The 12,483-nt window shown below is 42.4% G+C and overlaps 1 protein-coding gene across 3 annotated transcripts; it reads right to left on the minus strand.

Annotated features, from left to right (window-relative positions):
• Window positions 1-1,996: 1,996 nt before the first annotated feature.
• On the minus strand, window positions 1,997-10,275 carry thap3 (THAP domain containing, apoptosis associated protein 3). Of its 3 annotated transcripts, none has more exons than XM_078425106.1 (4): window positions 9,842-10,275; window positions 7,964-8,156; window positions 4,989-5,066; window positions 1,997-4,429 (listed from the first exon to the last, which is right to left on the minus strand). In XM_078425106.1, the coding sequence occupies exons 1-4, from the start codon at window positions 9,913-9,915 to the stop codon at window positions 4,109-4,111; spliced, it is 666 nt and encodes a 221-aa protein (XP_078281232.1). In that variant the 5' UTR covers window positions 9,916-10,275; the 3' UTR covers window positions 1,997-4,108. The 3 variants fall into 3 exon arrangements, with proteins under 3 accessions (XP_078281232.1, XP_078281231.1, XP_078281234.1); XM_078425105.1 differs by having other exon boundaries at window positions 4,989-5,069; XM_078425108.1 differs by lacking the exon at window positions 9,842-10,275 and adding an exon at window positions 9,582-9,691 and having other exon boundaries at window positions 4,989-5,069.
• Window positions 10,276-12,483: the final 2,208 nt, after the last annotated feature.

Below are 12,483 nucleotides of genomic sequence, written 5' to 3' on the forward strand. Positions count from 1 at the left end.
ATACCAATGGAACAGGGAAATTAAACAATAATCATGATTTCTCTTTCCAACTACTCTGGAATGAGGAGACATTAAGATGCATTTTAAAAACATATTTCAGGGCTTAAATCTGTCTGCCTGCCCAGTTAAGAAAGGACTTGCATTTTTATAAAGATTTACTTGACCTTCCCTCCAAAGCACTTTACAAATGATGAAGTACTTTTTGTCGTCATTGCTATAACCCAAAAAATGATCTCAGATTAGTACTCAAAGAGGCAGGGAATCCTGCAACCCAATGTACCTGCTAATACAACCATTAAAAACCATATTAAGCATCAATTCTGTTTGAGGGATCTTAGTATGAAAATTAGTTGTGCTTGCTTACATTCCAGGAGTTTCCATGCATCAAAATAGTTAATTGACTCTGAAGCAGAATGTGGAAGTGCTGTTAAAATAGGAATTCTTCCCTAACAAGCTCTTTGAAACCTTTACTCTGACTCCTCTCTAAAGCAGGTGTTGGTTATTCCTTCCTGTCTTTCTGATACTAGCAGAACTACTATGCACTTGGTACTTTTATTTCATATTTGTACTTTCTTCTGTTCAAATATATATTTGGAGCCGTGCCAATTTGAGTAATACAAATCCTCTGCTCTAGAACAAAATAAGATATCAGTCCCAGTGATATCTACAATACGATATGATAGAACTTTATTTGATAGAAGTCTGATGGGTTCCCTATAGTAAATGTAGAAAATTTGGCACCATCTGGTGTATAGTTTGCAATTGCTACAAGAGCAATCTTTAGCACAGCCCAAACCAAGTTCATACTCAAATAGTCAGACTGCACCGAAACAGGCGGTTTCTGAACTTGTCCATGCCAGCCAAGCTGCCCATCTACACTATTCTTACCAGTCGGCGTATGGCCAAATTCCCTTTCCTATCCATGTACCTGTCCAAATGTCTTTTAAATGTTGTTACAGTACCCATCTCAACTATCTCATCTGACAGCCCATTCCATATCCCCACCACTCTCTGAAAAAGTTGCCCCCGAGATTCCTATGAAATCTTTCCCTTCCCACCTCAAACCTATGTCCCCTGGTTCTCGATTCCCCTAACAGGAGTAAAAGACTGTGCATTCACCTTATCTATTCACCTCATGATCTTATACACTTCTACAAGAACACCCCTCATCCTAGAAACATAGAAAATAGGTGCAGGGGTAGGTCATTTGACCCTTCGAGCCAGCACCGCCATTCAATATGATCATGGCTGATCATCCAAAATCAGTAACCTGTTCCTGCTTTTTCGAAATTTAACTCTCCCTTGAAAACATCCAGTGAATTGGCCTCCACTGCCTTCTGTGGCAGAGAATTCCACAATTCTTTGGGTGAAAAAGTCTTACCTCATCTCAGTCCTAAATGGCCTACCCCTTATCCATCGCTGGTGGCGCCGTCAGTGATGGCAGCGTATCTACCTTCATACGCTTTAGGATGTTCAACACCTCCTCAATCGTAATAGGGACTGTCCTCAAGACATTTCCATTAACTGTCCTAAATGCCGGCTGTAAGGAGCTGCACTTGGACACAATTCCCACAGGTGTAGTTATCAGGGACACCAGCAGTTTCCCAGACTTCCCACATCCTGCATGAGGAACATTGCACCATTCTACCTCCCATCACTACTGCACTAAATAGGTGCACTAAATAGCTGCACAAGAGGAAAAAAAACACACACACACAACGATCACACACAAAAACAGCAGACTGTACCTTTACCTCCTGTCCCCCTCTTCGCCAAAGCCTCTTGAGTAAAGCACATCACGTCACCTCACCTCAGCCCGCTCCCAATAGGCTGCTCCACCACATCATGCCTTCTTTTTATTGGCTACTCAATTAGCCAAATTTGATCATTCAATCAATCCATCGTCTGCTTAATAATTATGGGTGATGTTTCGGGTCGAGACCCTTCTTCAGACCCTTCAGTCTGAAGAAGGGTCTCGACCCGAAACGTCACCCATTCCTTCTCTCCCGAGATGCTGCCTGACCTGCTGAGTTACTCCAGCATTTTGTGAATAAATCGATTTGTACCAGCATCTGCAGTTATTTTCTTGTCTGCTTAATAATATTCTGTAATGTCTTGATCCACATTTAAACAGTGTTTTCATTAATATGGCAATGTACTTGAATCATACACTTTTATTTGGATTTCAGTGTTCTACCTGCACTGGATGCAGACAGCAGTGATTGAAGTTTTTATGGCATTGATACACCACCAGAGGTCAACAAGTCCCCATGATAGCTCCCTGGAACAATTGTTCCCCTGCTTCTTCTTCACCAAATTTACCAACCGTTGAAAATTGGATATCAGTAACGATCCTCTTCAGCTTGGATCTGCTTTATTCAGTCTGTCTACACATTATCTGGGATAAATCTTATTCAGCTTTGTGGGACTTTGTTTTGACTCATTTAGAGTACTGTGTGTAGGTCTGGTCACCCGATGATTGAAAGATGTGGAAACTTTGGAGAGCTTTAATGGGATGCTGATTAGAGGGAAGAGGCTGGACAAACCTGATGGAGGTTTAGAAAATTATGACAGGCATAGATAAGGCAGACAGTCCCAGGGTAGAAATGCCAAAGACTGAAGGCACAGCTTTAAGGTGAGAGGGGCAAAGTTTAAAGGAGATGTGCAGGACACATTTTACAGAGTGGTGGGTACCTGGAATGCATTGCCAGAGGTAGTGGTGGTGGCAGAGACAAAGGCGGCATTAAGAGGCTTTTGGATAGAAGCGTGGATGTACATGGAATGGAAGGATTGCGTGTATGTACAGGCAGAAGGGATTGGTTCAAGTAGACATCATGCCAGATATCATGGGCTGAAGGCCTGTTCCAGTACTGCATTGTTCTATGTTCTAAATCACACCAGAATTTAGCTTTGTTCTTTCTTAATCTTCACCCATGCGGTTTGGATCATTACCTAGTGAAAGTAACAAGCACCAGTATATTTTTGCAAACCTGTTGCCACAACCAAGATCACAAAATGCTGAGTAACTCAGCGGGATAGGCAGCATCTCTGGGGAGAAGGAATGGGTGACGTTTCGGGACGAGACCCTTCTTCAGACTCAATTCAGCAAACTAGGTATTAATTGTATTATTAGTAACATTTTGAGAGGGTGCAGAGGAAATTTATCAAAATGCCATCAGCGATGAAGGACTAGATTTGTTGAGGGACCAGAAAAATTAGGATTCTTCTTCAAGCAGAGAAGATTGAGGGGAGATATAATAGTGTATATCTGTAGACAGTTGAATTGAATAAATAACAAGAGACTGCTTCCAATGTTCAGAGGATCAATAATCATTGAAGGTAGATTTACTTTAAAGAGGATGTAGATTCATTCATAATTTTCATTAAATTAAATTTACCCTCCCAACTGTCTATTACAGCTGTTTTCAGTGTCCAGAACATGTTGGACAACTACTGGCAGGGGTAGTGGAGAGTGGGGGTACTTTGATGGTAAGTCCAGATATATAGCCAATGGCTGCCTATCCTCATGTCTTCCTTCAATATATTTCACTGTGGAAGATTCATAACTTCAACCTGAAACCACAACCAAACAATTCAGTTGCGACAAGAGATTAACAACAACTTTAAATCCACATGTTATTTGTTCAGTTTATTTTCTCAACAAATGTTCTCTCCCCACCTCTCCTGATGATGTGAATCTGAGCTGGGAATGATCACAGGGGACTCTACCCATCAGCACAGACAATGAAAGGTTGCATTCTGAAAGGTCAGACTTGTATTCCTAAAATGGCCACCAGCCCTGCGTAGTTCTGACAACTAAAATCTGTGACAATCAGTTGCCAGAATTCTTTACAACTCAGTCATAGAGATGTCTTCAGGGACTAGCAAGTCATTGTGACAGGTTTCAACCATGCTGGATTGTGATCTGCTCTGCCTCCATCAGTTCCACATTAAGGTGATTGTCTATCGTTTTCATTCTAAATTGTTCAAGCATAATTTCTTTTCAGTTTGTGTGCACCTGCAAGTTTCATCAAGTGCCAAGGTTATGTGGTGACTATGTGAACCGTCCATTCACTCGCAGCTCTTTGTTCTCCAAACACACCTTGGTTTAACTGATGCATTCCTGTAGATGGGCTGTGTCTGTGAGGGCCACCTCGCTGACCGTTGACAGACTCTTTGCTCTCAGGTTCTCTAGTTCATCCTTGACTGCATGCCATTTCTTCACCATTCTCCTCATCTCCTCCTGCTTCACCTTCAGCCGCTTCCGTAGCTTCTCATTCTTTTCCAGTGCAGTAAACAGTCTCCTCTTCATCATGCCCAGGTTAGTGGCAGCGTAGGTGTGATCTGCACTACCTTTGGTGGAACCATCTTCAGCAGGGGCTACCAGTAGCTTGTTCTCCTCTCCTCCACTCAGAACTAGCTCAGGCACCTGCGAGGAGAAATCCATGTGACTTAACAGTCATGTAGTTCAACGAATAAGCAAAGATCAAAGGCGAGATTGTGTCATTTTATTTGGGTGACCAAACCCCTTCTGTAAGCACAACTGAAACAGGCAAAACATATCCAAGACCATCCATTTCCCTGCACATGCATAAAATATGAATATGTAACCAAACTACAAATACAATCCAAGCACATTCTTCGTAGTTAGCTCTATCTCCCCTTACGATTCAGGTCGTATAAATATTGTGATCCAGGAACACCTAAACATTTTGTTTTCCTTAGAATCTCAACAGCTATAAAGTTCATAACTATACTCTTATTAAACGACATTATTTTAAATGCCTATATTGAAAATGGGTAGTCACTTATATCCGACAGTGTTAATTAACAATTTAACATTTATATTATCACATATTTAAGAGTTTTCAGCTGTAGTGTCTCATATGGCCTATTTATTTCAGCTAATGTTTCCCCAAAGGAGTGAGTATTCTGACTCCCACCCCCAAACTCAGGTTTCACATGCCCCGACTTGTTCAAATACCCACCATTTCAAGCTTTTCTTCTGCAACTTCAATCTTTATTACTTCACTGATTATTTTCAGTTTTTTCCTTGCACGATGTCTCTGCTGGGATACAAACAGAGTCAAACAATGGACCCTAGTTTAGAATAATGGAAGGAAGGGCAAAATTCCTTATTCACAACAGTGTCAAAATGATGGTGACTGGGGTACTGATTCTACAGTGACTGATAATCTTTCAGCACTTGCCGAGGCACTCATTCTTCACAGGGGAGTCTCAAAACAACTTTGTGTTTTCCATTACAATATGCCAACATAGGTGAACCAAGATAAAATATCTCCTCATGCAACTTTTTTCAAGGCACAGTCATTGAGATTCAGTTAGAATCTTTGCTCAGCACAATGGGGAACCTCTCGTTTGGGATCAAGCATTGCAGATTAGCAAAAACAATGTAGAGTAAACCTCCCCCTTGTAATGTCAATGTCAACCCCCTTTAGCACATTGGGCCAAATTACGAACTTCTATAAACCTCCTGCGTGCAGGATCACAATCTCAATGCTTTCAACCCAGTCCAGAGATAAAAAACCACCGTCTTCTACTCTGCACCACTCTGTCCCCTCCCACTCTCATCCTTCATCAAATGTTATTTTTCTAAAAAGCCTTTTATGCCTCAAATTAATTCATAACACCATTGTAAATAAATTATGAGAACAAACAACATCCTACATTTCCATCACCTCTATGATCCCACCACCAGTCACATCTTCCTATCACCAACCCTTTCCACTTTCCACAGAGACCACTCCCTCTGCAACACCTAGGTTCATTCATCCCTTCCCACCCAACCCACCCCCATCCTAGGTACTTTCCCCTGCAAATGCAGATGTAATACCTGTCCCTATACCTCCTCCCTCACTTCCATCCAGGGACCCCATCAGTCCTTCCAGGTGAGACAGAGATCCACGTGCACATCCTCTAACCTCATCTACTGCATCTGGTGTTCCCGATGTGGCCTTCTGTACATTAGCGACACCAAGTGTAGATTCGCCAATCATTTTGCTGAACACTTGCGCTCAGTCCACCAATGTCAATTGGATCTCCCGGTTGCTAACCATTTTAACTCCTGTTTCCACTCTTATACTGATCTTTCTGTTCTGGCCTCTTCCATTGCCACAGTGAGGCCACAAGCAAACTGGAGAACAGTAACTCATATTCCCACACAGGAGATTAGTGGGCAAAATTAGAGCACATGGTATTGGGGTAGGGTATTGACATGGATAGAGAATTGTTTGGCAGACAGGAAACAAAGAGTAGGAATAAACAGTACCCCGTCAGAATGGCAGGCAGTGATGAGTGGAGTGCCGTAAGGCTCGGTGCTGGGGCCGCAAATATTTACAATATATATTAATGATGTAGATGATGGAATTAAAAGTAACACTAGCAAATTTGCAGATGACACAAAGCTGGGTGGCAGTGCAAACTGCGAAGAGAATGCTAGGAGGTTGCAGGGTGACTTGGACAGGTTGAGTGAGTGGGTAGATGCATGGCAGATGCAGTATAATGTAGATAAATGTGAGGTTATCCACTTTGATGGCAAGAACAAAGAGGCAGATTATTATCTCAATGGTATCAGATTAAGAAAAAGGGAAGTGCAATGAGACCTGGGTGTCCTTGTACACCAGTCACTGAAACTAAACATGCAGGTACAGCAGTCAGTGAAGAAAGCTAATGGCATGTTGGCCTTCATAACAAGAGGATTTGAGTATAGGAGTAAAGAGGTCCTTCTGCAATTGTACAGGGCCCGAGTGAGACCACATCTGGAGTATTGTGTGCAGTTTTGGTATCCCAATTTGAGGAAGGACATCTTTGCTATTGAGACAGTGCAGCCTAGGTTCATGAGGTTAATCCCCGGGATGGCGGGACTATCATATAAGGAAAGGTTGGAAAGACTGGGCTTGTATTCACTGGAATTTAGAAGGATGAGAGGGGATCTTACAGAAACATATAAAATTATAAAAGGACTGGACAAGCCAGATCCAGAAAAAATTCCCAATGTTGGGGGAGTCCAGAACCAGGGGCCACAGTCTAAGAATAAAGGGGAGGCCATTTAAAACTGAGATGTGAAAAAACGTTTTCACCCAGAGAGTTGTGAATTTGTGGAATTCTCTGCCACAGAAGGCAGTTGAGGCTAATTCACTGGATGAATTTAAAAGAGTGTTAGATAGAGCTCTAGGGGCTAGCGGAACCAAGGGATATGGGGAGAAAGCAGACACAGGGTATTGATTGTAGATGATCAGCCATGATCACAATGAATGGCGGTGCTGGCTCTATTTTCTATGTTTTCTATTCTATGTTTCTATTCCATTTGGTAGCTTACAACACAACAGTATGAACATTAAATTCACCAATTTTAGTTAATAAGGCCCCCTCCTTATTTCCCCACCCCCTTTCTTTCCCCCCTCCCTCTCTCCCCTGTGCCCCACTATTTCTCCCCCTTCTCTACTACCTACATTCCTTCCTCTACCTTTACAATTTGCAACTCTTCAATTCTTTTGTCTCACACTTTCTGTCTTTTCATCTCTGGCCTTTGTCCAACCATCTACCTATCAAAAACATCCTTCGCCTATATCCACCTAATACTTGCTTTGTCCTGCCCCATCTTTCTTCCAGGTCCCCCCCCCCCCCCCCCCCCCCCAAACCAGACATTCAGTCGGAAGAATGGTCTTGACCTAAAACATCATCTATGTTCTCCTGATCTACTGAGTTATTCCAGCACTTTGTCTCTTTTTTTAATAAACTAGCTTATGCAGTTTGAAGATAATGAGACAATAGGACAAATTACAAGACAGATTTTAAAGAACATCTTAGAGGGATGCTGAGCAAACGAGTTTGGAAAGAAAATTCATGATGCTAAATTCTGTGCAATTAAATTAAGGCTGCTTATTTTGGAGCAATTAAAACCCAGGATATCTAGGTGATCCGAACAAGACTAATACAGTACCTTTACATTATCTGGATAGTGGAAGACTGTGGGCACAGCATTATGCTTCAGATTTTTTCTGTTCCCCCAGGTGTTGTAACACTCTGGTTTGAAGTGGTCTGAGCAAATCACTGTGTGTTGGTTGGGTTTGAATTCAGCTCTTCCTACATTGTTCATCCATTCGATTAATAGGTCCGGCTTGCTGAATGGAAACCTAAGTAAATTGGAAAGAGCATCTGAGAATGAAACAATCTGCTCTTTCAACAGCAAGCCCTATCCTTATAGCATCTACAGTGCACCAGTCTCATCTGGACAATTAATAATCTACCCTACCCTCCATTACCTAGACCTATATTATTCTCTTTCCTTCCTCTAGGACTTAATACATTATTGCACTGTTTTGATTTATTAATTGATCAATTACGCATATAAATTGTTACTAACTCTCAGCACCCGTATGAACGATGCTGGTTTCTACAGGTTACCTGAGACAGGCAAGCTACTCATAGAACATGGAACAGTACAGCACAACAGGCCCTTTAGCTCACAATATCTGTGCTAAACATGATGCCCAGACCAACTCTTATCTGCCTTGGCAATAATCCATATCCCTCCGTTCCCTGCATATCCATATGCCATTATCGTATCTACCCCAACCACCACCCCCAGCAGCGTATTCTAGGTACTCACCATCCTCTGCAAAAAAAAAGTGCCTCATACATCTCCTTTAAACTTTGCCCCTCTCATCTTAAAGCTATGCCCTCTAGTGTTTTTTTTTATCCTGGGAAAAATATTCTGACTGTCTATCCGATCTATGCCTCTCATTATGTTATATACTTCTATTAGGCCTCCCCTCAACCTCCAACGTTCCAAACAAAACAATCCTATATTATTATTATTATTAAGTCTGTCCAAACAATCACTGTAGCTAATAAACCATAAACCGGACATAATTCTGTTAAACCTTCCCTGCATCCTTTCCAAAGCCTCCAGATCTTTCCTGTAATGGGGTGACGAGATACCCTTTTTACAACTCTGTCTATTTGTGTTGCCACTTTCACTGAGTTATGATCTTAGACCCTAAGATCCCTCTGTGGGATCCATAATCAATGTTATTAAGGGTCATGCCATTAACTGTGTATTTTCCCCTCACATATAACCTCTCAAAGTGCCACACCTTATGCTTGCTTGGATGAAACTCCATCTGCCATTTCTCCACCCATTTCTGGAGCTAATCTCAATCCCACTGTATACGTTGACAGCCTCCCTCACAGTCTGCGACCCCAGCAATCTTGGTGTCATCTGCAAATTTACTAACCAATCCATCCACATTTATGTCCAAGCCATATATAGAGGTAGAGGTCCCAGCATTGATCCCTGTGGAACCCCACTTGTCACAGACCTCTGGCCCAAATATTGTCCTTCCAACACAACACTCTGCCTTCTAACAGTCAGGTGGTTCTGAAAACAACCTGTAAATCCCATCTTCTGGATCAGTTTACCATGGGGAACTTTACCTAATGGTCTGATATGCTATCGTAGTTGTACAGTAATTTTACATTTCTTTTCAATAAAATGGTTATCTTTTACATCCACAAAACAATTATTGATGTCATGCTTCCCTGGCAGATTCACTTACCTGTGTAAGGTGAGGTACTGATACTTAATTTATTGTATTGTATTTGTATACATTAAAATATTACTCAAATAAAGCGATTGGCCTGTTTATATACACACTGATTATTACTATTCTGGATATTTGACAGATTTACTTGTGGCAAATAAGAATATTGGCTCCCTGCTGGTAGTTTTTTCTCAGCATGTTGCATCGATGATCGACTTCTATGATCTACTAACTATATATATTGATTCGATATTTTGCCGAGTCCCCTGATTTACCTGTGGAAGGTGAGCTCCTTGTTCTTGCTGCTGTACCTATTGGTACAGTTGAAGGCAGCGCACGACTTGGGCATGTCCCAGCCGCGATCCCACTCTTGCCCCCCACAGTAATGGCGACTGCCTGGCAACACCCACCTCGCCGCCGCCCCGCTCTTGCCCCTCACAGTAATGGCAGCTGCCTGGCAACAGCCACCTCGCTACCGACCCGTGCTTGCCCCTCACAGTTATGGTGGCGGCCTGGCTATAGTCACCTCGCTGAAACCCCGCTCTCGTTCCCTACAGTAATGGCGGTCGCCCGGCAACACCCGCCTCGCTGATACTCTGCTCCCGCCGCTGACAGAAATGGCGGCTGCCCCGCAACAGCCACCTCGCTGATGTCTCGCTCGCGCCCCCCACAGTAATGGCGGCCGCCCAGCAACACCCACTTTGCCGACGCTCCGCGCAAAATGGCGCCACCGCTGGGCTGCGCTCGCAGTGTAGGAACGGCAGGAACGTAAACGACGCAAAATAACCTCAAAACCAGAGCAGGCTTGGCCGGACTAAATTTACTGAGGAAAATACAATTGCGTATTTTTAAAAAGAGCGAGTTCTTGGCTCAAAAACGGCCCCTGGCGGTTCGGAACGCTCAATGACGCATGCACGATGATGCCAGAGGCCGCATCCAGGTGCTGCCGTTGGGATGTGATGGTGTTATATATTAGAAGTTTTGAGCACTTTTTTCCCCATTTAAAAATATTTGTAAGAACACCTGACTTGGTTTCCCACATCGAAACTTGGCAAAGCTTCAGCTATGCGAGTTCCCATACTCCGTCTTTGATCTAGAGAAAGTGAGTGGAGTTGAAGTAATTCAATGTGAGAATGAGATGAGGAGTCATCGAAGGAGAGAGCTGGTTGAACTTCTGTTTAAGAAAGTGGAGGGCCCTCATACCATCTTCACGTGGGATGCAAGTGCAGACCAGAGGAACTGCTGGTGTGTGACAAAGATGAGCAAGTTGGGCCCAAGAAATGGGAAACCAAAGTCATGGAGGGCATCAGAGATGTTCAAGACATAAATGGGGAAAGGACCAGACAAAAGATGGAATTAAAGTAGGAAAAAATAAGTTTAATAAGAACAGGCTGTAACTATGTTTGGCTGAACAGTCTTGCTTGTGGAGAGGAGAACTGGCAGGGCAGAGTTGGGGAATTAGAAGGCTGGACACTGAGAAGGGAAGATCTCCCTATGTTGGGATTTTGCCACATTTGATATGGAAGGGAAGAAGGTTGAACTTTTTTTTGCCTTCCATCACAGAGAGGAATGTGGGGGAGTCGCTGTGGTGGATGTTCGTGTTAAAATGTATTTGGGTGTCTTGTTGCTCTTTATTGATATGACTGTATGGCAATCTGATTTTCACTGTATTGGTACACGTGACAATAAACAAACCTTGAAACCTTAATATATAGCTAATATTGGTGGCGAATTGGTCAATTACAAGATTCCATGTACAATAATTAGACAAATAAACAATTTACATTGATGTTGTTTGTTCAGGACACAGAAAAAAAATCAAATTTCCTTCATAAATTGCCACAGGAACTTGAAGTAGAGGAATCCTCAATGTAATCTCTTGTCAAAAAGGCAGCATTTCATACAATGGATACCCCCTCCACGAAGATCATGGATCAAAATTTGCTTCTTCAAGCTACTGACAAATGTCCAATATGTCCAACAACTTCCAATATGTTTTCCTTCCATTGCTCCATTACTCCTTCCATTACCTACATTCTGTTAGTTTCATCAGATGTATACTGCCTTTTCGAGGAGCAATCCCATTAGTTCCACTTCTAGTCTCCCCAATACCCCTACCTTTTATTCACTCTCACAGATGCCCATCAATTCCTCTTTGATTCTATTTGCCATTTGCCTGGAGTTAACTTACAATGGCTAATTGGTGTATACTAGAGCACATGGAGGAAATCTGTACAATCATGGAGAAAACATGCAATATCTACACATCCTTGAAAATCAGAATAAAACGTGTTACCTTCAGCTGTCAGCTAGTTGCATAAACTGTTGCACTTACGGAACACCCACTTTTTTTTCCTCTTCTGTAAATCTCTAGCAATTTTATAAACCAGCCTGTAGTGACTATAACACTACTGCAGGATTCACCACCAATAGCAATTACTTTCTATCCACACATACACCTCACTACTACGGCTAAAGTTCTGCCCAACTTTTTTTTTCCCTTATCAATGCTCAACTGTTACCCTGAGTATACACTCATTGAGGGGAACCTTCGAAGTTAGGTGCTATGTGTATCATTATTCCACATCATATTGCTCCATATCTGATCTAGGGTCTTGATGGGAAATATAATGAGAATTTTACTCAGGATCAGCCGCTCTTGCTGTTGTTCCATTGGTTTGAATTCATTTAGGGAAGTCAGGCGGTATGGGGAGAAGGCAAGAATGGGGTACTGATTGTGAATGATCAGCCATGATCACATTGAATGGCGGTGCTGGCTCAAAGGGCCGAATGGCTTACTCCTGCACCTATTGTCTATTGTCTATTTATGATGTGAGAAAGGGCTAAAAGAAAACCATAAGAGGTTCATCAATTAAAATACCAATAGTTAAATCTTTATTTACAAAATAACTTCCGA

Source organism: Rhinoraja longicauda, chromosome 30 (assembly GCF_053455715.1).
Source record: "Rhinoraja longicauda isolate Sanriku21f chromosome 30, sRhiLon1.1, whole genome shotgun sequence".
Lineage (NCBI taxonomy): Eukaryota > Metazoa > Chordata > Chondrichthyes > Rajiformes > Arhynchobatidae > Rhinoraja > Rhinoraja longicauda.

Coding starts and splice junctions, on each gene's coding strand:
- thap3 (XM_078425105.1), bottom strand. CDS start 9,915: ATGCCCAAGTCGTGCGCTGCCTTCAACTGTACCAATAGGTACAGCAGC. Junction 8,157..9,841: donor AAGGAGCTCACCTTCCACAG/GTAAATCAGGGG, acceptor CAATTTACTTAG/GTTTCCATTCAGCAAGCCGG. Junction 4,430..4,988: donor CAGAAGAAAAGCTTGAAATG/GTGGGTATTTGA, acceptor TTCTCCTCGCAG/GTGCCTGAGCTAGTTCTGAG.